Below are 21,142 nucleotides of genomic sequence, written 5' to 3'. Positions count from 1 at the left end.
GCATCCATAATGCATGGAACGGGGAACATATTGTTTGCAGATATGGAAAACAAGACCACTCACAATGCATAATTTGACTCTTTCCCTACCATGCGAAAAACCGTATTTTGGCGTTTTATTTAAATATTCTTGGCCCAAGAACTATAATGTTTAAAATTGAATGGAATATATCAGAGTGAACCAATTAAACCAAAGAAAATATTTTAAATAAACTTTGGAATATACAAAATGTCTCCCTATTCATTAGCAAATACTGCTGAAAAAAAAAAATATAACTCAGTTTCAGCTCGTACTGTTTTCTGGTTCTAAGACAATCACTTTAGGCTGTATATTTGGGCCACCATTGAGCAGAACAGTCGGGTGAACCCTTCACACTGCAGGCAGTGTAATGTTTATAATGGGGGTTTTAATCTTCCATAGATGCTGAGAACACCAACAGCTTTTGAAATGTGCTCGGGTTGGTTTCTATCTCTACCTGCTTTACTTGCGTGCTAGAAAGGGCGTGCATTTACACATGCCCGGAAAAAATTAGCAAATTTGATAATAATGACTGGCTTTGTAATGATAGTCTTTCGTAAGCAATTACTATGCCGTAAGGCCCAAAATAATGTGAATATAGGAAAAGTGAGGGTGGAGCCATGCATGGTTTTATGTACTCGGGGAATGCAGGAAATGGAAGGGTTCAGAAGCCTAGTTTGAGGACCCCTGAGGTACAGGACAGCTTGGCATAAAGCTTGCACTGTGTCGAAGACAGAGTTGATCTTCTCTGCAGTCAAACGTCGGCCTGATGAAGTTCGAAGGGAGCAGCCAGTTGTCTTGCGAAGGCTAAGAGTTTCCTGTAAGAAGAGAAGTTGTTTGGCTCTGCAGCTGTCTGAGAACGGATCGATTTCATTTATCAGGAGGTTTAGGTCCTTCAGATAAAAGGCCAGTTGTGTTGGAGGGTGCAGTAATGCCAGTTCTAGCAATGTTCCCCTTTAACTGCTTGCCTCAAAGGTAGTGAGTGTGCAACAAATTCCAATGAAGACTGGGTACATAAATGTGCTCGAGAACAATTTTGACAGCTATGGTCTGATGCATTGCTGAAGCCATCATGGAGATCGTTGTGGACATTGAATTCAAAAAGTTTTGCATGAGCCCCATCTAGAATGAATTTTAATCACTGCTCCACTGATCCGATGGGGACAGCACCACTCTGTGCATTTCCAGCCTTCCCTGCCCAGTTGACAATGAGCGGAGGACTGGCGTCACATTGAGAAATCATTTGGTTGTTTGAATTGTCTGTGGGAAAGTTAGTGTGTTCTTAGAATTGAAATAGTTATGAATGTGTGTTTAAATTGAGGCTTGTCTACAGCCGAAAAGCCCATGAAAGGTGCTACGTCAGGTGGCTATTCTTTTTTTTTATTTAGACATTTCTACCTCCTTTCAGGCTTTATAATCGTTCAGAATGCGCAAGGACAGGTGCTGCACAAGCATAGCTGCTGATGCTTGGTTGTTATCAAAATTTTATAATGCTACAGTCTTTTTAGTCTTTTACAGTCTTTTTGTCTTTTTTTACCATCTTTTGTTGGCCTGCAACCATTTTCTCTTCACACAAGGAGCGTAGTTGTGGATATAAGCATTTACATTTATGTTTCCTGAGGTAACCCAAAACTGACCCTGACACAGCACAGGCTGTGATTGATTGTGAGGGAGGGAAAGGGTAGGTGGGAATGTTTCGTGCTTTCCTGAGTGGGTATTTGCTAACCATTGCGAAACGATCGGCAGAAATGCTGAAAATATGCCATTTTCGCAGGTGGGCTGGCCAGTGGCCAAGTGGATCATCTCCATTGGTGCCCTGGCTGGGCTCTCCACCAGGTGAGTGACACGAGAGGCTGCTTTTAAATTTAAATGGAAGGCATCCATTCATATAATGCCTTGTCAGTAGGGGTGTGCGAATACGAATCGGATACGAATATGAAGAAAAAATGGCTTCGAATATCGAATATCTGGTCAGCACAAAAAATAAATTCAGAACAGATAAACAAGCAAACATTGTTGCTCATATTTTTTTCAAAATTGTGTATGGCCTTTGCGACTGAAATAAACAAAACTAGACTGCCTGAACACCGTATGAAAAAAAGCATGATGTGCACAGAAATGTATACTGCTTAATTGAACAGCATAACAGTATCCAACTTGTAATGTGGTCATGCAAAATGTTATTCATAACATGACTGGAAACAAAAATAACATGATGGCTAGTAAAACCTCATTAATTCGGAGTTCAAAGAACCGACAGAAATGCCCAGGTTATTTGAAAGTCGATTTATAAAAGGTCCCGTGGCCTGAAAAAAACAGCCGAAAATGCGGTAGCCTTATGAGGCGGTTCTATCGTGCAAACACCTGTAATAAGCCCGTGACGGGCACAGAGTTTCAGCGTGCTGGAAGACATCGCGAACATAAGCAAGATGGGAATGCACATTGACGTTGGAATGGCGAGACTGCTTTTAAAACGGAAAAAATAAAAGACCAGCGACGCGTCAGTCAGTGTCTGAAAGCCGCACGAAGCTGAGATTGGACTACTGGCGAATGCGCGGGTTGACAGTGAATTGCCATTGCCACGAGCGAATGGGAAAGCTCAGAAACCAAAACTACGCGGCCAGGCTATTTTTTTGACCTAGTGACAGGGGCCCTCCGAACACTGTCACGCCTGCCGTTACGCCCACTTAAGAGGTGCATGGGTTACAGCGCACCATGCAATAGGCGGGATTTTTAGAGGATCGCTTGCCCTGTGGTGGTATCTCGACTCGCCCCTTTGGGAGCCTTGCGTGAAATTCCGCAAGTCAGAAAAATTTCAGTTTCAAAAGAACACCTTCACTAACCAGGGCTCATGTGTCACTGCACAAAACATCTCTTCAGTGTTGAAAGATGTGCGCAGACATCCAACAAGCACAGAAGAGCTGTAAAAGAATAAATATGGTCTACAAAGAAAAAGAGCAGAAAGCAAGCCGGCATTACTCCAGTACTCCAGTAAATATTCACTCGTATGAGCTTGACGACGTTCTTGGAGATGAGCAACGCACTTGCAGCTTTTTGTAGCGATAGCTACACTACGCCACCTCTTCGACCCTTCTGCGTGGCACCACTTGACCTCCGTGGTGGCGCCGTTGGTCACGTGGGTTGGTCACCTGGTGCCGAGCAGCTGCTGCTGCTGGCGGCGCAGCGCGCAACAGCTGCAATTGTGCGCATGTGCCGTGTCAAGTGGGACAAAGATGAAGAAGGAGCGCCCAGCGAAACGGAGTGGTGAAAGATTGACTTTGCAATTTAACTCATCAAGTTCCACTCGGCCAGATGCAGCTATCGCGTCACTCCAGGTTTAACCAGAGCTAAACCACAGCCATTTTTTTGTGCGTCATCAGATTTAACTCAAGGTTATTTTATCAGGGTTAGCATCAAGACATGCTTATGTGGACTGAAATCTTATAGCCGCTGTTGAGAGAAGAGCCTGATAACATTGTTTGATCTCGTCACCTGTCTGGCTTCACCGCATGCATGCCATTGGATGTGCAGAGGGAGGTTCTTTTTTTAATCAAAACAGCTCTCTCTGTTGAGAAGTTTGGGCCAAATCTCAGCCATTTTTTGTACACAGAGGGCAAATAGCAGCCGTAGTAATTCGAACGTTCCTATTAGTTCTTACGCAGCACAGAAAATTGGTAAACTGGCAGCAGGCAGAAAACAACGCTTGCTGATTGACCGCAGTTGATGTTTTGGGCTGCTTTCTTGAGTTCTACATGATCGGAACTAAAACCAGATTATGTAACATCACCCTGAGGCTCACTGCTACTACAGTAGAACCCCTGTATAGTAAAGTAACTTAGAACAGCACAAATCTTTATTATATCAGGGGAGCGCAGCTACTAAGCCAGAGTGCCCGCGTTCGAAACCTGAAGGCAGTGGCCATATTTTGATGGAGACAAAATGTAACCATCGGCACACTGACGCCCGCTGGCCACGTGTATTCGCTATACTCTCACATGTACACATGTACAGCCCTTGAAATTTTTAATAATATCCACGGAGTGGTGATCGCCAGGCGATGCGCCAGCGGCGCCTTTCTCTATGCCGGAGCGAACCAGACTGGAAAGCAAGCAAGAGTTAGTGCATGCGCCGAAACATTGCTGCAGGAGCAAGCTACATGCCGCGGTGGTTCAATTGTTAGGCCGCTCGGCTACTAAGCTGGGTTGCACAGGTTCTAACCGGACCCCGGTGGCCGCATTTTGATGGAGGCAAAACGCAAAATGCGCCCGTGTGCTGTGCCATGTCAGTGCACGTTAAAGATCCCCAGGCAGTCAAAATTATTTCGGAGCCCTCCACTACGACACCTCTTTCTTGCTTTCTTTCACTGCCACTTTCCTCTCTTCGCTCATGCAAGGTTGAGGTGTGCGAAAGTTACTGGACCTTTAATTTCCTGATAACCAATTTATATCGGGGGGACTTTTTATATCAGTTGTATGTAATGCCATAGCTATGAGGTTACTTTTTGGTAATTAATTCGCTACTAAATACAGTGTGTTTGTGTATAAAAAAAAAGTCTGGAATACTTTCTATTCTGGTCTTATTGTCCCCTTATGTGATAATTATTTATTTTCAGGTATCGCACAGTGACGTCTCCTGCAGCCTCATAATTTAAGAGACAATAGCTAAGAAACGTGCATGACACAGTCAAGCATGGCCAAACCACCCATGCAGTGCCGCCGTGCCTCCACTTCTTGCCACTGCTTCCCCGTACTTCGCGCTGTCGTGCTGTGAACGTTTGCTGTTTTCTTCCTTTCCCTGCTACTCACTGAACTTTCACCTGGCTTTCCTTTCTCATTGACCTGCGCCGTCTTCTTTCTACTTTCATAGGCAGCCTTACATATTTTTTTCCATGCGCCCTGTGTGCTTTACCTCGTGGTCCCAGGGCCTCCAAAAAAGTTTACTTCTCCTTGCAACTTGGTGATGAAGCCATCTGGCAGAGCGCCATTTTGTCACCTTTGGTATCCACTTGCCTCTGAATCTTGGCCTTGCAATCTTAGACTTTGTGTTTGCCACGATGTCATCATTGTGCGGGAAGCACGTCGCCACGGCAAGACGCTCTTTACTGTAGCCTTTTCTTTTTTTTTAATCTTTACTATAACCGAAAAAAAAAAAACAGTGCCATGCCATCTATGGAAGGCGAATTGGGACAGCAGCCTCGCTTTACTATATCAGAGTTTTTGCTACATCCGAGGCCCCGAAAAATTGCATCTGCGAGAGAGTCCAGCTACCGGGAAGTTTGGCGTGTTCACCAAGGAAAGTTGTGAACCGCGCTCTTCAGTCTCGCACCAAAATTTTCCGCTCCTTACTACAATTACTAATTACTTCGAAACTGAAAGTTAACTTCTTGAACTATGTAAATGATTGCACAAGAAATGCATAGATAGCTTTAAAGTAGCGACCGATATCTATGGCTCACTGGTGAACCGTGCTTAACACTCGGGAGAACACTGTCAAATTTTTTTTGTTAGTAAAATCCGATAGTTCAGCATTTTATGGCTTTCTTGCCGCATGGCCAGCAGCAAAAGGTGCATTTATTGCTACGAGATTTGGATTCGAAGTTGAAAAACTTTGTCCCATCGCTACAATTCAAACTCGGGACTCTCTGGTGATGAAATAGGACAAGAGTAACATAATTCGTTGGAAATGGAAACAAGGACTCCGTGATTGCTGGTGGCAAGTGCTGCGCTCCCGCCTAGCAGCAGCCGAAATTAAAACTACTGCCGGCCGAACGTTGAAGGCCTCTATCAGCCGTCGTTGCTTCGTTTACATTTGCACCAACGTTACAATGGATCCTGTTCCCGATTCCGACAACGAAGTTCTCACAAAAAACTGCAGCCTGCATTCAGCGATCTGAACACCAGACAGTGTGCAATGCTTTTGAGGGCTGAGGCAGTGGATGTGGCAAGAAAGTCCTAGTGCCAAGGAGTCGGTAGCGTCGCTGTCACCGCTGAGCCGTCGTCACGACTGATGTGTTGCGACTGGTACATGCGCGTATATTTAAATTCTGTAATAATAGTCCCCGTAGGACTGGTTATGCAACCCAGCATCTTAGTACGCTGACAAAGCGAACATGCCGAGTGGTGCATTTGCCAACGTGGAGGCTTGTTGAACATTGGCTATACACAGCTTGTTTTTCTTGTCACGGTTGAATGCCATTGCACGAACTTCGTCTGAGGAGCACTTAGAGTGGCACTTGGAGGTCCTCTGCTGCTCCGCCCTTGTAAATCGAGGCGCGTAATGAAGCCATGCGGGCATGCAGAACGTGTATAGCCACGAAGCAGCCCAAAACATAATGAAACATAGCTGGCTGCTTGTTGCGCCACCAATTGCAGGTTTTCTTTGACTTCCAACATTCAGGTTGTCTTTTTTTTGTCTTCCTTGGTTGATAAAAGTGTACTGGTGGTTTCAAAACAAAACTTGTATACTTCAAAATCGATCAAACATGCAACCTTCATGCCTCAGAGATCTGTGGTTTCTTTTCTCCTATTTCATCATCATGCTTGTACATACTTGCGAGATTGGCCTGTGGCAGCTATACCTGTGTTTTAGTTCTTGTTGGCTTCATCGTTTTAATTCACGACAGTGTTAAAGCCAGCCTGTCTGTAAAGTCGGAATGAAAACGAATTAAGAAGTAGTAATCACACAGCAGTTCTTTCATGCTTTGCGTGACCTATACTTACTTTTGACGTCACAGCCATTATTCGGCTGTTGACATCTGAACAGCACACGATAAGAAATGCAGTTAAAAGTTGTTTAATGGTCATAGGTGAATACCACGTGATGATCCATATATAGTAATGACTTGCACATCATTGCAAAGAAGAAAACAAGCAACCAAAAGGTTGGTGTCTATACTCCATTGATCAGGTTCCGCTGTACTAATTTGTTGTGCATCATTTCCAACAAAGTACACTGAGCCAAAATTTTGCATCTGTGCTTGATTGCAACACCAGTTTGCTTTCCGGGAAACACCAGTTTCTTGCCTTGTGCGTAACTGTATTTGATCTGGCTGATCACCAGGATTAATTGGGGGACACTCCGCTATGGACTGTCCCTTGTAACTTTTCAGCTTAGCTTGCTTGGCTCCTTGTGAACTGACAGCAGAGCTCGGGATCACGAGCGAGGATGGAGGAGCAAGTTGTGCGCACAGCTCCACTGACAAGTATTGAGTAATGGTGCCTAGTAGTTGGAGTGATTTGTAGCTTTCACTGCTTGTAGCCTCAGTAGCTTTTAAGTTGCTAAAGTAAAGTGTTTCGGATGAATTTTAAGTGCCATGTGTTGCTTACGCTTGTGGGTGTAATGTCTCTACAAAGCTTTGCTGCAACGTACCCGTGGCTGTGTGACAGTGGTGACGGCTGTTGAGAGCCCATGCTTGTGTATCTCTGGTGTGCAGTCTCCTGGGTGGCATGTTTCCTCTTCCGCGGGTCCTCTATGCCATGGGCTCGGACGGCCTCATCTTTCGCTTCCTGGCCGTCGTTCATCCACGCCTCAAGACGCCCCTTATTGCCACTGCCATCTCAGGCGTCTTTGCCGGTCAGTGCCACAGCGATTAGTGGAAACGGGGGTGGAACAATGAAACAGTCAAAACGCAGCTGCCTTTTTTGTTGTTCTTTTTTCTTAGTGTTTTTCATTTGTTGATAAAAGCTCTATAGCACGCATACCAAATAAAGGTAATGTCACTTTAATAGTATACTCATACTTCTAGTTCAAAATGGTGAGGACAATCCAGAAATGAGGAGCACAGGTGCTCTCTATTGTCGTTGTCCTGTTGCAGTAAGGATATGAATATAGTCGCTGCACATTACCAACTAGCCTAACAGTTAATGCTTTTTGAAGTAACTAATATTTGCACAACCATTGCCGAATGTGTACAGCCCAAGGGGTTTGCTTCCATGCTCTATAGTGGGGCTCTCTGGCACCTTTGGAACTCTTGAACTTTTTAGGAGGCAGGACTTAAGTTCCTGTGAGGGTTTAGAGACTTAAAACTCCGACAGTTGATACAAAACAAACAACAGTACATGACCCAGAAGCAAAGCTGGTATGCTGTGCGTTTTCGACAAAAAGTATGTACGTATCAGCCAGTTTTTTGTTTGACACTGCTCCAGCTTTTGTCTCATGCAAGCATTTAGTGATTGCATCCCGCAGACACAGCAACTTTCTTCTGTTGTCTCGCCAGATTCCAGGACAACCTCTCCTCTTGTTTTAGCTTACTTGATAACAAATTTAGGTCAGGCAAAAGCTTGTACCCACTGGAAGACCAATGGGCACTGAGCATTGAACCACGGCTCCCAACGCCTGCTGCATACTAGGCTGATGCTCAAATCTCTGCTTTAGTAAACTTTGGAAGCTGGAAAGTTGTGCATGCCTTCATGGGGACGTATTATTTGGTTGCAGGCTTGATGGCCATGATGTTCAATGTGGAAGAGTTGGCCAACATGATGTCCATCGGGACTCTACTTGCCTACAGCCTGGTAGCTGTCTCAGTGCTCATGCTCAGGTAACCCCCTGCAGTGACTGTATCTCGTATCTGAGTGCCACAATGTAGTGCTCACTTGATTCAAATAGGTGATTGAACTCTCAGTATTAGTTGTCACTGCCAAGCATAGATTGCCAGATCGGTTTTGAAGTCTGGGTACCTTTGCAGTGAGTGTGCAAAGTTTAATGTACAAACTGAGGACTACTTTGCCAGAACAGTCAGCAGTGTTATGCATAAGAACAGGGCATTGACAACTGGTAAAATGCAGAGAGGTTTTATTGTGATGTTCTCCCTGTACCATGCTTGCATGCAGGGTGGTGGCCTTATTTCTTCTTTTTCTTTGATTGGCCATGTTTTTGGCTTTGCTTTATCTTTTTGCTCTCTTTTATTTTCGCTGGGGCACCTGCCTGCCTTCCTCTCTGTCTCCTCTTCCTCCTGGGCAACCAGATACGAACCCCTTGTCGAACCCCGACCATGTGGCTCTCCTGCACCATCTCTCTCGGTGTCTATCTCGAACCGGAGACAAATGTAAGTGCCAGCTTTCCCTTCCCCCTCTCCCCATTGCCACCTGTGCTGCATGTGCCATTGTGACATGGCATGCAGACATGGTGTGTGGGCTTCTGCAGTTGCCCTTTGCTAGCATTTTTTTGTGCACTTATTTGCTTTCGGATTCATCGCTCTTTTCACTGCACCTGTCGCCATTGACGTTGTGGCCCATGCTTGCTAGTATGGAAAGATGTGCAGTTTCTTTGGCACTAAATGTGCCTTCAGAGGCTCCTACCATTAGAGTTGTAAGTGTTCCACCATTATGTCAGATGGCATCTCTTGCAGATTAACTGCATTTGAGTGGTTGAGTAAATGAGTTTGTGGTGAGTGACTTTGTGAGTGATTGAGTTATTGGTTGAGCGAGCGAGTTGTTGAGTGAGCGAGCGAGTCGTTGAGTTAGCGAGCGGGTCGTTGAGTGAGCGAGCGAGTCGTTGAGTGTGCGAGCCGGTTGGTGAGTTAGCAAGTTTGCGAGCGATTAGCAAGTGAGCGGTTGAATGAAAGAGAAAGTGAGTGAGTTAGCTAGTGATAAGAGAGCTGTTAGCAAGTGTGAAATTGTATCTTTATAGGAGAACGGTGGCCATGAGAAAAATTGCAAAAAGGCAGCTTGACCATGCTTGGCTGTTTTCAAAGTGCCTCTGAAGCACTCTCACTGGCCCTTTCGAGGGTGTCAGTTCTTTGACATTCCTATTGCAGCACAATGGCCCATGTGCATTCGCACAGCAGTGAAATGCTCAGTATCCAAAGAAGATGTGCATAGTTTATGTTACACAGTGTTCACATATCTCCACTGAAGTGTGCTGCCTTGGGAGCATCAACTTTAGCAATGTGCAGTAGTCTCTCATTCTTTTCTAATTCTACCAGATCACAGGAAATATTTGTATCAGGTTCTCAAATCATTGGGAAAAAATATCACAAACAAGCAAGTGCAGAACCTCGGTGCACATTCACATCAGCTTTATTTATGGGGAAAATCATTATTGGAAGCAGACAGTGATGGACGGCTTTTTGTTTTGTATGTATACCTAATATGCATTGTTCAGAGGAGCGTTTCTTAACAGTCAAACTTGTGCTGATGATGCCTAATGATTCATTAACTGCTGACATAGCAAAAAATTCAGCCCAGTGTAAAGGCACCTGCTTATGTAGGATTGCTGATGCTTCAGCTTGGTGGCTTTCTGTAGTGAATTCGCACTGAAGCCAATGGTTTATCGAAACATTAATTTCGGTGTACGTGTTGGAGATGAAAAGATAATGTCTAGGTGGGGGAAGTTCTCAGCCGTCTCCTCAATTTGGCCCCGGCTGAAACAGGCGTTTTGTGGTTGTATGATTTGAGGACGGGATGAGCATGCATTTAAAAGCAGTCGTGACATACTATGTGGTTTGCCTGGCAATGTGGCGGGCAGCATGGAAATGAGTGAAAATATGCTTTCTAGTCTAAGGAAGAACCTTTGTGCATTGCCACTGAGTAGTTCCATTCTGTATGTCACCCTTAATAAGATGCTGCAGCTCGTTGATGGTGCGAGGATGTTGTTCAGTGTAGTTGAGTTGAGGCAGGGGATTTCAGGTTATTGTTCATAAGCTGGAGATGCCTTCATTGTTGTAATGAGCTTTAAGGTGTTTTGCACTGTCTGATTTTCTATAAGAAAGCATTTAAGAGGCATAAATATACTTGGGTTTTGTACGCGCAGTTGAAGTTTAAGATGGCAGAATGTCGGGTAGGGACCCGGGTTCGAACCCGTCCGGGGCAGCCGCGTTTCAGTGGAGGCGAAACGCAAAGGTGCCCATGTGCTGTGCGATGTCAGTGCAGGTTAAAGATCCCCAGGTGGTCGAAATTATTCTACAGCATTTCTTTCTTCCTTTCTTCTCTCTGTCGCTCCTTTATCCCTTCCCTTCTCTTTCTTTCTTCTCTCATTCCCTCCTTTATCCCTTCCCTTATAGAGCTGAGATGCCAGACACTGTGCCGTTTACTTTCCCCAAAAACCTATTTTCAATTTTTTAGATAATGTTGAGGCAATTGGTGGGGAGAGAGTGGTCACAGATAAGGTAGAGCACGTCTAATTGGAGGCTGCAGGGGGAGGCCCCTGGAGTGGCTGTAACTGGGCTGGCACGAATGGTGATGATGATGGCGTTCGACTACAAGTTCAACACATTTTCAGGGATCCCATGTCATGGCAAACCATGCTGTATTGTCAGGCTGAAATGAAACATTTAACAGAGATCAAGGCATTACTACTCGAGTATATGCATTGAAAGAAATGGTCTCAGCTGTGGCTTTGGCTCTCAGGTACGACGTCGCACAGTCGGCTGATGGTGATATTGACGGGTCGGAAGCCAGGAAGCCACCTTATGACAGAAGTGGGCAGCGGGGCATAGCCATGACACTTTTCAACTTGGATGGCCTCTCCAGCCCCACAGAGTCCACAGCCCTCCTTGTCAAGGTCCTCACATTACTCCTCGGTGAGTCTAACACCTCACGAGTTTGGCATCTGCTGGTGCATTGGCCATGGTTTTGTTTTTTCGCTTGGTTCCTAGGAGGGAAATTGTATAGAATTATGTGAATAATAAATTTTTCCTTGCAAAGTGAATACCAATAACAAAAATTGGTTGTGAATTGAATCGAATATCTCCGAATAATTTCTAATGTCATTACAGGTAGCTCGAACTAAAGCCAAGTGCTTTTCAACAAAACATAGCTATGAAAAGAAGCATATCTTTGCAGATAAATTTTGGTTTCGTTCATCATCATCATAATTTACTGTACCTGTAAATCCAACCGGGCATTGAATAAGGGAAGGGGAATTGTGCATTTAGTAGTAAGAGTAGTAAACTGTAGACTTATACAGTAATTCTGATAATTCTTTGAATTATGTATTTTTGTTTGTGAAAAAAGGCTAATATGACAGTTTGACTTAATGCTGCCATGAAGAATTGTGAGCTGGCCAGATACCTCCTCACTGGCGGAGGTACATATCAGGAGGCTACTACTGGAGTCTGTATAGTGTCTTCTGGGTTGATCCTAAAGGATGACACTGCACCAAATTCAGCTGGTTTATCCCAGTGCACCTGCAACAGTCAGTAAGACTGTGGTCGTGGCGCACATCCTTCCTTTGTTTCATCCCTCTCCCTCCTGGCCGTCTGGTTCCGGGTTTTACAGTTTCTCGATTTAGGGTTTCACATAGCATGGTTAGCTAGGTCGATCTCCGCTGGATGTGTGGGGCCTTCTCTGACTGGCGCAGTACACTAGACTGGCGCAGTACACTAGACGGCTCGTGGAATGAATGCAAGAGCTGTGCCTTGAGCTGTCACTATCCCTTACATGCTCCCTCACAACGCCTTGATACATGTTGCCGGCAGTGGAATGTTGTCAATCCCAATCACAGTGTTCACGATGTCATGTGGCCTGCTTAGCCCTCATTTGTCAGTTTCACCAGACTGCAAGCACCATGATGGGCCAAAACGATGCTGCAGTGTAGTGCTAATCCAATAGACAAGACTGTGCGCAAGCTACAATCGAATCTCTCTTTAGTGACACAGCTTATAACAAAATTACAGATATAACGAAGGAACAGCCATTCCTTTCGGTAGCTACCATAGAAGTCCATATTCTTGATATCTCGCTTTTACAAAGTAATGTTTTTCTACAATCGGATATAACGAACTTCCAATGCAGAGTGTGTCGAATTCTAAAGGTGCCCAGCACTTCCGTAACAATTCAACATGGCAAACTGAAATGGCACTTAACCTGCTCTAAGGTCACGGTTGGCAAGTGTAATTCTGACCTTGTCGTCATACTTAGTGGATGACATCACAGCTGCAGCCACTGGATGTATGCATAAACAAGCCATTCAGGGATCTGGTCCGAAAGGAGTATGACGAGTGGATCACAAGTAGCAAAGAACTGACTCTGGCAGGACGACGCAGGAAGCACACATCAGCCTCAGGCGTTGCAAAGCGGATAGTCAACGCGTGGGAGGCACTGCTGTGCTCCATTGTGTCGCATGAATTTTTAAACTGCTGCCTGTCGAACAGCAGTGATGGCACAGAAGATGACTTGTTTGCGAACAGCGATAAGGAACTAAGTCATGATGATTAATAAACCACCTGCAGGTACTTGGGTTTCTTACAAATTTTTGGAAACAGTTCCCTTTCATTTTTTTTTTGCACCCTCGATTATGGTTGCTCTTATAGTTCAGTTCCGAGCTCACATTATAACTGCAATATTTTTTTCGTTTTGTTATGGGGGCAAATTCACCCCTTGGGCATTATATTCGTTGTCACATTATTTACGTGTAAATATGGTACTTGCAATTGACAGCTGGGAAAGAATTTTCTCATAATCAACAGCAGCGCTTAATGCACGGTACAAGAGGAACACCAGGGTCAAAGCCGTGCATTTTATTAAAAGAAGACTTCTATGCGACTCTGAAAATCGGGGCCAGTGACAGTTTCTTCGGGCAGCATATTCACTCAGCAATTGTGCCCGGGAAAAATTATTTAAATGCTGTAATGCAACACTGATAGACCATTTTTTTTTTGCAATTGTCTCATCTGATGGATACATATGTGGCTCTTTAGGCTAGCGTTTCGCCCGTTCTGGCATTATTTTTACCGATGTTATGCTGCAGTATGGACAAGACTGCATTAATCTTTGATCACAATTGAAGCAACAGCACTGACAAAATTATTAAGATCTCTTTGCTCTTGGCTTTGCACCCTTGCCTTGTCCCACTCATTCCAGCTCAGGTGTACGTCACTTGACCAGCTTGTTGCTTTATATTTATTTTTTGCGATCGTGTGGGTTGTTGTAGCGCGAGTGACAGCAACGCATCTGGGCATGGTGTTCTTTTTCTCTCCCACTCTTTCCCTAACCTTGGCAACAGGGGCCCTGTTCATGGCACTCACAGCGCTGCTGGTGTTTGCCGAGGCCCAAGTTCTCTCCCTGGCGGTCTCTGCCATGGTGCCCCTGGCATTGATGGCTCTGGCGTCCGTCTTCTGCATTGCCTGCATAATAAGGCAGCCCAGTGCAGGCACAGAGACCCTCTCCTTTGCAGTGAGTCACGCCTTCTAACCCTCTGCAGCCTCTCCATTGCTCACATCAGCTTTGTTAAAATTTCAAGGTGCCCATAAGCGGTGCTGTCTTATGGCCTTATCTTAAAAGCCTTCTTTAGATGCTACCATTCAAGAATTATACCGTATTTACTCGCATAGTTTGCACCCTCGCATAATTTGTGCATCCCTGATTTATTATCTGGATTTATATTTTAAAAATCCTTTACTCTCATATTTTGCACTCCCTGCTGCGCAAGCACACTAGCATGCACATGGGTGCACGCAGCACAGGCGTGGGAAGATCGGCACGACTGCGTTGCTGCGTGCAACTGCGAAAAGTGATTGAGTGGTGTCAAGAAAAGTCAGCAATTTATTTGTAAGTTGGTCCTGGTCATTGCGCACTGTTTACTTGGCTCGCTCATGCTGGCGGTCACTTTCCAATATGAACAGCTGTGAGAGCTAACTTGCGGTAAACGCTGGAGCGTCCGTCGCGCCAGAATCCGAAACTGCCGAGCTGTTGGCTGTCGTTTGCTGCTACTCATCTGAGGTGCATGCGGGGATATCGTTTGATCGCCTGTAATTGCATCTTTCCATGTTTATTGGTTACAGCTGCGCATGTGCTGTCATGCCATCACGCAAGGAGCGACATAACATGGGTCTGGGGTGGGCATGCAGGGTGTGGTGGAAGGGGGTATACGTCGACTTATATTTGGAGTCAACTTTCTTTTGGCCAGCGAGGGGCGCGAGTTGTGGGATCGACTTATATGAGGAGATATACCGCATACATTGTGCGTTATGACCTTTGTAGTTTTTTGGGATGTGTTCATGAGATCTCCACGTAATTTACGCACCCCCTTTTAGAAGCCTTAAATTTAGGAAAGAAAGTACACAAATTACACGAGTAAATGCGGTATTGCACCAGCTGACTGAAAAATTGAGGGCCTGCAATTTGCTTCTTTACCTCCAGGCAGACTGCAGGGAACTACAGAGGTGGCATGTACAGTATGTGTCATACTTGGAGGAAACATGAAAAATGGTCAAACTGCCTGTTAACATGCAGAAGAGCAAGTTTACTGTGTTAGCACAAAAAAAAAAAAAGAAAGCACGCAGAGCCCTAGAGGAGGAGCTTGAAGCCACGTTCCTGCTTCATGGTGAAACCTACTTTTCTCCAAGTTAAGAGCTGGTATATCCATTTGTTGTGTTCCCTCTAAGTACCGTATTTACACGATTGTAAGTCGACCCTTTTTTTGAAATTTAAAATTCCAAAGTGGGGGGGGTCGACTTACAATCAAAACGAAACTTTGAACTGCCAATAAAAGCAAGAAAAACGATCTAACAGGGACACTACTGCGAGGTTACAAGTTTTTGTATGCTCTACGGCTCCAAGCGTAGCATTCAGGTATTCTGCGGGCTTTTTGGCAAGGATTTTTCAATTTTTACTTTTACTGCGCACACCGTTACCCGCCGCGATGGTTCAGTGGTTACAGCGCTCGGCTACTGATCAGGATACCCGTGTTAGAACCCAGCCGCCGCGGCAGCGTTTCAATGGCAGCGAAACGCAAAGGTGCCCGTGTGCTGTGCGATGTCAATACAGCACGTTTAAGATCCCCAGGTGGTCGAAATTATTCCCGAGTCCTTCACTACAGCACCTCGTTCTTCTTTTCTTCTTTCACTCCCTCCTTTATCCCTTCCCTTGATTTGATTTGAGACAGATACTGCGCCATTTCCTTTGCCCAAAAACCAATTTCATTTCATTTCACTTGCGGGAGTATCGACAGTTAAGGCAGGGCCGCTGTACAAATCTCGGAGTCTGCGCCAGCGCCCAGGAGTGTCGCTAGCTGATGGAAGAGCCGCTATTTCAGTTGGTTGCGTAATACGGCGGCTAGGCGATTATATGCGTAATGGCGGCACTTCTGGGGAATACCGATGTTTGCTGAAAGAGCCAGTGCCCCAACACCGATCACTTTTTGTTTGGTGGTGCTTCGAGTTGGTGCATTTGACTCGAATGCCGGCCGCGTGCTTCGCCATGAGCTCGCCAGGTTCGAAAAGCATTCAGCGCTCATTCACTGCAGCGTTCAAGAGGGAGGCCGTCATTTACGCCGAAGAAACCAACAACTGAGCGGCGGGCCGCAAGTTCTACGTTTCTGAATGGTTGGTGCGGGATTGGCGGAAGCAGCGATACAGAATTATTGACTGCGACTCCAAGTGAGGAGGTTTTCGCGGGCCGAAGTCGGGACGCTTTCTGGAGCTGGAGGTCAAGCTTGCAGCGTATGTCACCGAAATACGTGATCGGTCTCTTCCAGTGACATGCGAAATGACCACGCAACAAGCCAGGGTCTTCGCTGCGGAAGCTGGGATACTCCGAACAGACTTTTAAGCCAGCAGGGCTTGGGCTTTGAAATTTATGAAGAGGACTGGCTTCTCTCTTCGTTGGCGTACTAGTGTATGCCAGAAGCTGCCTTCTGCTTACGAGGAGAAAGTTCTCTCCTTCCATAGGCACTACCTCAAGCTTCGAGACTCGTGGCGATACCTGCTCGGCCAAATCAGCAATGCGGACCAGACTCCCGTCTACTTCGACATGACGAGCAACACAACAGTGAGCGTGATGGGAGCTTGTGAGGTTAAGCTTCTCACGACAGGAAATGAGAAACTTCAGTTCACCGTTATGCTATCATGCCTGGCAGATGGCACAAGGCTCCGACCGTACATTGTCTTCAAAAGAAAAACTATGCCAAAAGAAATGATCCCAAGAGGTGTGATTGTGCGAGTGAATGAAAAAGGCTTTATGACGGACGACTTAGTTATTGATTGGTACCGTCGGGTGTGGCTTTTGAGGCCAGGGGCATCCCTCAAAGATAGCAATTTGAACCTCCTCGTGCTGGACTCATTTCGCGGCCACCTTACCGCGAAAGTGAAGGCAGAGCTACGAAAAGAACATACAGGTATGCTGGTGATTCCCGGTGGTCTGACGGGGCAGCTGCAGCCGCTAGACGTGTGCATTAACAAGCCATTCAAGGACTTGCTCCGACGTGAGTGTAATGAGTGGCTGGCGGCGGAAGGGCGGGAACTTACGCCAACGGGGCGCGTGAAGAGAGCCTCCCTGGCAGCTGTGTGCAGGTGGGTGATTTCTGCTTGGGCGGCCGTACCACACGATGTCGTGGGGCAGTCATATAAGAAGTGTGGGCTTTCCATGGAGGATGATGTGCTGTGGGACCGCAGCGGCGACGACGACGACGACAGCAGTACCACTGAAGATGACTCAAGTGAGGATGAATAGCCCATCTATGCAATAAATTTTCGTTTTTGAGTGCCTCCACCGGTGTTTTTTTTTTTCGGACATGCGATTTGTGGGGTCGACTTACATTCGCGTCAACATTTTTTTCTTTTTTCAGACATGCGATTTGGGGGATCGACTTACATTCGAGTCGACTTACAATCATGTGAATACGGTATGACACATACTGTACTGTGCAGGGTATGGCCAGTGCTTGCTGCTTTTTGAGGGGTCAACATCCCTCTCAGCTCCCAATATGTAAAAACAGATAATTGCTAGATGCAGAAGGAAATTTGTACAACTAGTTGTTTGAAGTTCCAAACAACACCCAGGAGCCTCTGAGTATGCATGACATGTTCAGCAAAACTACATGCACAATAAAAGGCAATGGACTTAAAATTTACAGTCGTAAAGAACTAGTTTTTGATTGGAATGGCATTTTTTTCAGAGCTGGCATAATTGTTTCTGGTCAAGACGGGTAGGCGCAATGACTTGGGTAGAGGTGTGCATTTCTTAACTATTGCTTCTTTAATGACATTAAGACTGTGGAAGATGACGTGGTATTTGTGCAAAGCTTTTGTTTCGATATGGACTCGAACTCCTCACTCACATTAAGTTTGTGTCAACGTTATGTTTGTACAATGAAATTGAAAGTGATAACAAAAATGTGATAACTGAAATAAATAATTAGCTCATAACAGAATGGTTAGAGCATAATGAAAGGTATTTCTATGTTTTTATTTTCTAAACCAACAGTGTTTTTCAAAAATAAGTAACCAAATTACCGAACTGTATCGTCGCAGTCATGGGATCACCAGGAACACGTATAATAAAGACATTTGCTGGTCCTAGTGACTTTGCATCAGGGGTTCTACTGTACTTAGTTCTGATGCTGACAGGTTTAATACAAGTTCTAAAGGCCCCCTGTAACCATTTTGTTTTAATGTAATTTACGGAGCCTTGGTATTCAGGCAATATTTGGAGCTCCCTGAAAAGCCATAAATCGCTAATGCATTGAATGCCTCTGACTGTTTGGAATATAATGCCACCTTTCTTTCCGCATAAGTAGTCGCAGCTATCCGTTTCTGTATTTGCAAGAAACCTTCTTTGTTTCTCGTTTTATACAGTTCTGGTAACATTTTAGTGAGTAACTGGCAAGATCAATAAATTTGTTGCTCTAGCTATTTCCTGCAACGGTTCATTAATTCCTCAGTGTTAGCATTTCCTACCATCAACAGTAGATTCACTGATGTGCATTGTATGGAAAACTGGTGGAAAAGCTATGCCTACCACTGCTGTGCTGGATCTCCTTTGGCAAGGGCATTCAGGGCAATGGCTTCCTAAGCACACACCTTCACCGATGACATGCTGTGGATTTTGTTACACAGAAAAACAACTGAGAGAAACTACTTGGACAGACTGTGCATTGTTCAGGTCCCCGCCATGGAATATAAAGGGCGCGCTCAACAAAACAGTGGTTGCCTAGTCTTTATCTTCCCTTTGCTTGATTTGTTTTCATTTGCTCTACATTGTACTTGCATATCCAACTTCATCTGCCACCTATGATTGTGAACAGTCTTGCTTTCTTTTAGTGTGCTAGTACTTATACTGGCTATTCCCCGCATTTAGCCGTTGTCTGTTTGTCTGAAGCCAGTTCTGTGGTGAGCTGCTCACCTGCCCACCACTTGGTGGGCAGTTTGCCCACCATATCAGGCAATAACTGTGAGAAGCTGCTCAGGAAGAGCAACCTGAATCACAACCCTACCCAAGCAACCCAAGTACCACCGATGGCAACACCTGCCATCCCAGGGCAGTGGCGCATCGCTTGGCCACTGCACCACTGTACTGGGAGCGGAATGAAGACTCCCAGGGATTTATGAATGGAGAGAACGACTGATTCCGCATCTATGGACATTAAGCCAATATCGCTATCCAAAGAACTGCCATCCGGGAACACTGGATCAGAACAGCCGTTCATAGAGAAAACCGAACCGCTAGGGCACCTAATTCGCATTTGGCCTAACTACACAAATGGACCATAATTTTTTTCTTTTCATTTTCCTCTTTTCAACATTTTGCTTTTATCCGCCACGGTAGCTCGGTGGTTATGGCGCTCGGCTGCCAGCCCGAAAGACGCGGGTTCGGTCCCGACCACGACGGCCATATTTCGATGGAGGCGAAATTCTAGAGGCCCGTGTGCTGTGCGATGTCAGTGCACGTTAAAGAACCCCATGTGGTCGAAATTTCCGGAGCCCTTCACTATGGCGTCCCTCATAGCCTGAGTCACTTTGGGACATTAAGCCCCCATAAACCTAAACATTTTGCTTCTGATATTTTTTTTTGTTTTGCGGAAAAGAAAGGTGCAGAAACTATCTCACTGCTCGATGGGTAAGGGAAGGAATGAAGGTTGGAGTGAAAGAAGGAGGTCATTCTGTTCCTTGGGCAAGAGGGAGAGAGGGAAAGGAGATAAAAAAAGGAGGGAGCCTAAGCCAGACTTGTGCCTAGTCCGTGTTCTTCACTGGGGGAAAGCGGGGTAGAGAGGTTGGAAGGAGAGGAGGCTACAGACAAAGCTCATAAACATCAGTGCTCTCATGCATAGAAATGGGCCCCGGGCTGTTTTGCAGAGTTCAATTACACTTGCGCACTGGATGCTTCTTCGGATTGTTGAATGAACATTTAGTTAGCACATCTCTCTTTTGGTCTTTTTCCTTTTTCATAACTTGGCTTACATATTTTCCGGCCTCCTCAAGTGTATGCAGTGTGTAGGGGGGGGGGGGGGGGATTTTGTTCACATGTTCATCCTTGGCGTCTGCTCATCCCGAAAGCCTTGCCACATGCTTTTCTTTGCATGCTTGCAGGTTCCGCTGGTGCCCTTTATCCCATTGTTCAACATGTTTGTCAACCTGTACCTCATGATGCGCCTTCCCCCCGCCACCTGGGCCAGGTTTGGCATCTGGATGGCCATTGGTGAGTTCAGGGATAGGTCACTTGCTGCTGTAACTAAAGATTTATTGATTGATTGATTGGTTCTTATTTTCAAACAGTCATTACAGAGGCATGATTGCACTAACATCTGTATCCCTAGCTAAAAGCTAGTTGGGATTCAGTAGGGGTGTGCGAATATCGGAATTTTCGAATACGAATCGAATACGAATGTGAAGAAAAAATGGCTTCGAATATCGAATATCTGGTCAGCACGAAAAACAAATTCAGAAAAGATAAACAAGCAAAAATTGTTGCTCATATTTTTTTCAGAATGGTGTATGGCCTTTGCAACTGAAATAAACAAAAACTAGACTGCCTGAGCACCGTATAAAAAGCAGAAAAAACATGACGTGCGCAAAAATGTATACTACCTAATTGAACTGCATAACAGTACCCAACCTGTAATGTGGTCAGGCAAAATGCAATCCATAACATGACAAGACTGGAAACAAAAATAACATGATGGCTAGTAAAACCTCATTAATTCGGAGTTCAAACTGGACCGACAGAAATGCCCAGGTTATTTGAAGGTCAATTTATAAAAGGCTTCGCGGCCCCGAAAAAAAAATACCGAAAATGCGGTAGTCTTATGAGGCGGCTCTATCGTGCAAACACGTGTAATCCCGTGACGAGCACAGAGATTCGGCGTGCTGGAAGACATCGCGAACGTAAGCGAGATGGGAACGCGCATTGACGTCGGAACGGCGAGGCTGTTTCTAAAAAAGGACATAAAATGACGAGCGACGTGTCAGTCA

At 45.4% G+C, this 21,142-nt stretch overlaps 1 protein-coding gene across 6 annotated transcripts in view; it reads left to right on the top strand.

The window, feature by feature from the left end:
* The window catches only part of LOC144121758 (cationic amino acid transporter 2-like), a 91,582-nt gene that overhangs the window by 53,026 nt on the left and 17,414 nt on the right, over window positions 1-21,142 (top strand). For 3 of the 6 annotated variants that reach the window (XM_077655128.1, XM_077655127.1, XM_077655130.1), the window contains exons 9-15: window positions 1,793-1,854; window positions 7,451-7,590; window positions 8,452-8,554; window positions 8,981-9,061; window positions 11,364-11,536; window positions 13,960-14,129; window positions 20,261-20,369. In XM_077655128.1, the coding sequence (XP_077511254.1) occupies window positions 1,793-1,854; window positions 7,451-7,590; window positions 8,452-8,554; window positions 8,981-9,061; window positions 11,364-11,536; window positions 13,960-14,129; window positions 20,261-20,369 (838 nt within the window). The remainder of the gene's footprint in view (window positions 1-1,792; window positions 1,855-7,450; window positions 7,591-8,451; window positions 8,555-8,980; window positions 9,062-11,363; window positions 11,537-13,959; window positions 14,130-20,260; window positions 20,370-21,142) is intronic. The other 3 variants (XM_077655131.1, XM_077655129.1, XM_077655132.1) reach the window with 1 other exon arrangement.

This window comes from Amblyomma americanum, chromosome 2, assembly GCF_052857255.1.
Source record: "Amblyomma americanum isolate KBUSLIRL-KWMA chromosome 2, ASM5285725v1, whole genome shotgun sequence".
Lineage (NCBI taxonomy): Eukaryota > Metazoa > Arthropoda > Arachnida > Ixodida > Ixodidae > Amblyomma > Amblyomma americanum.
Note: the sequence above shows the minus strand (reverse complement) of the source record. Positions and strands in the feature narration are given on the sequence as shown.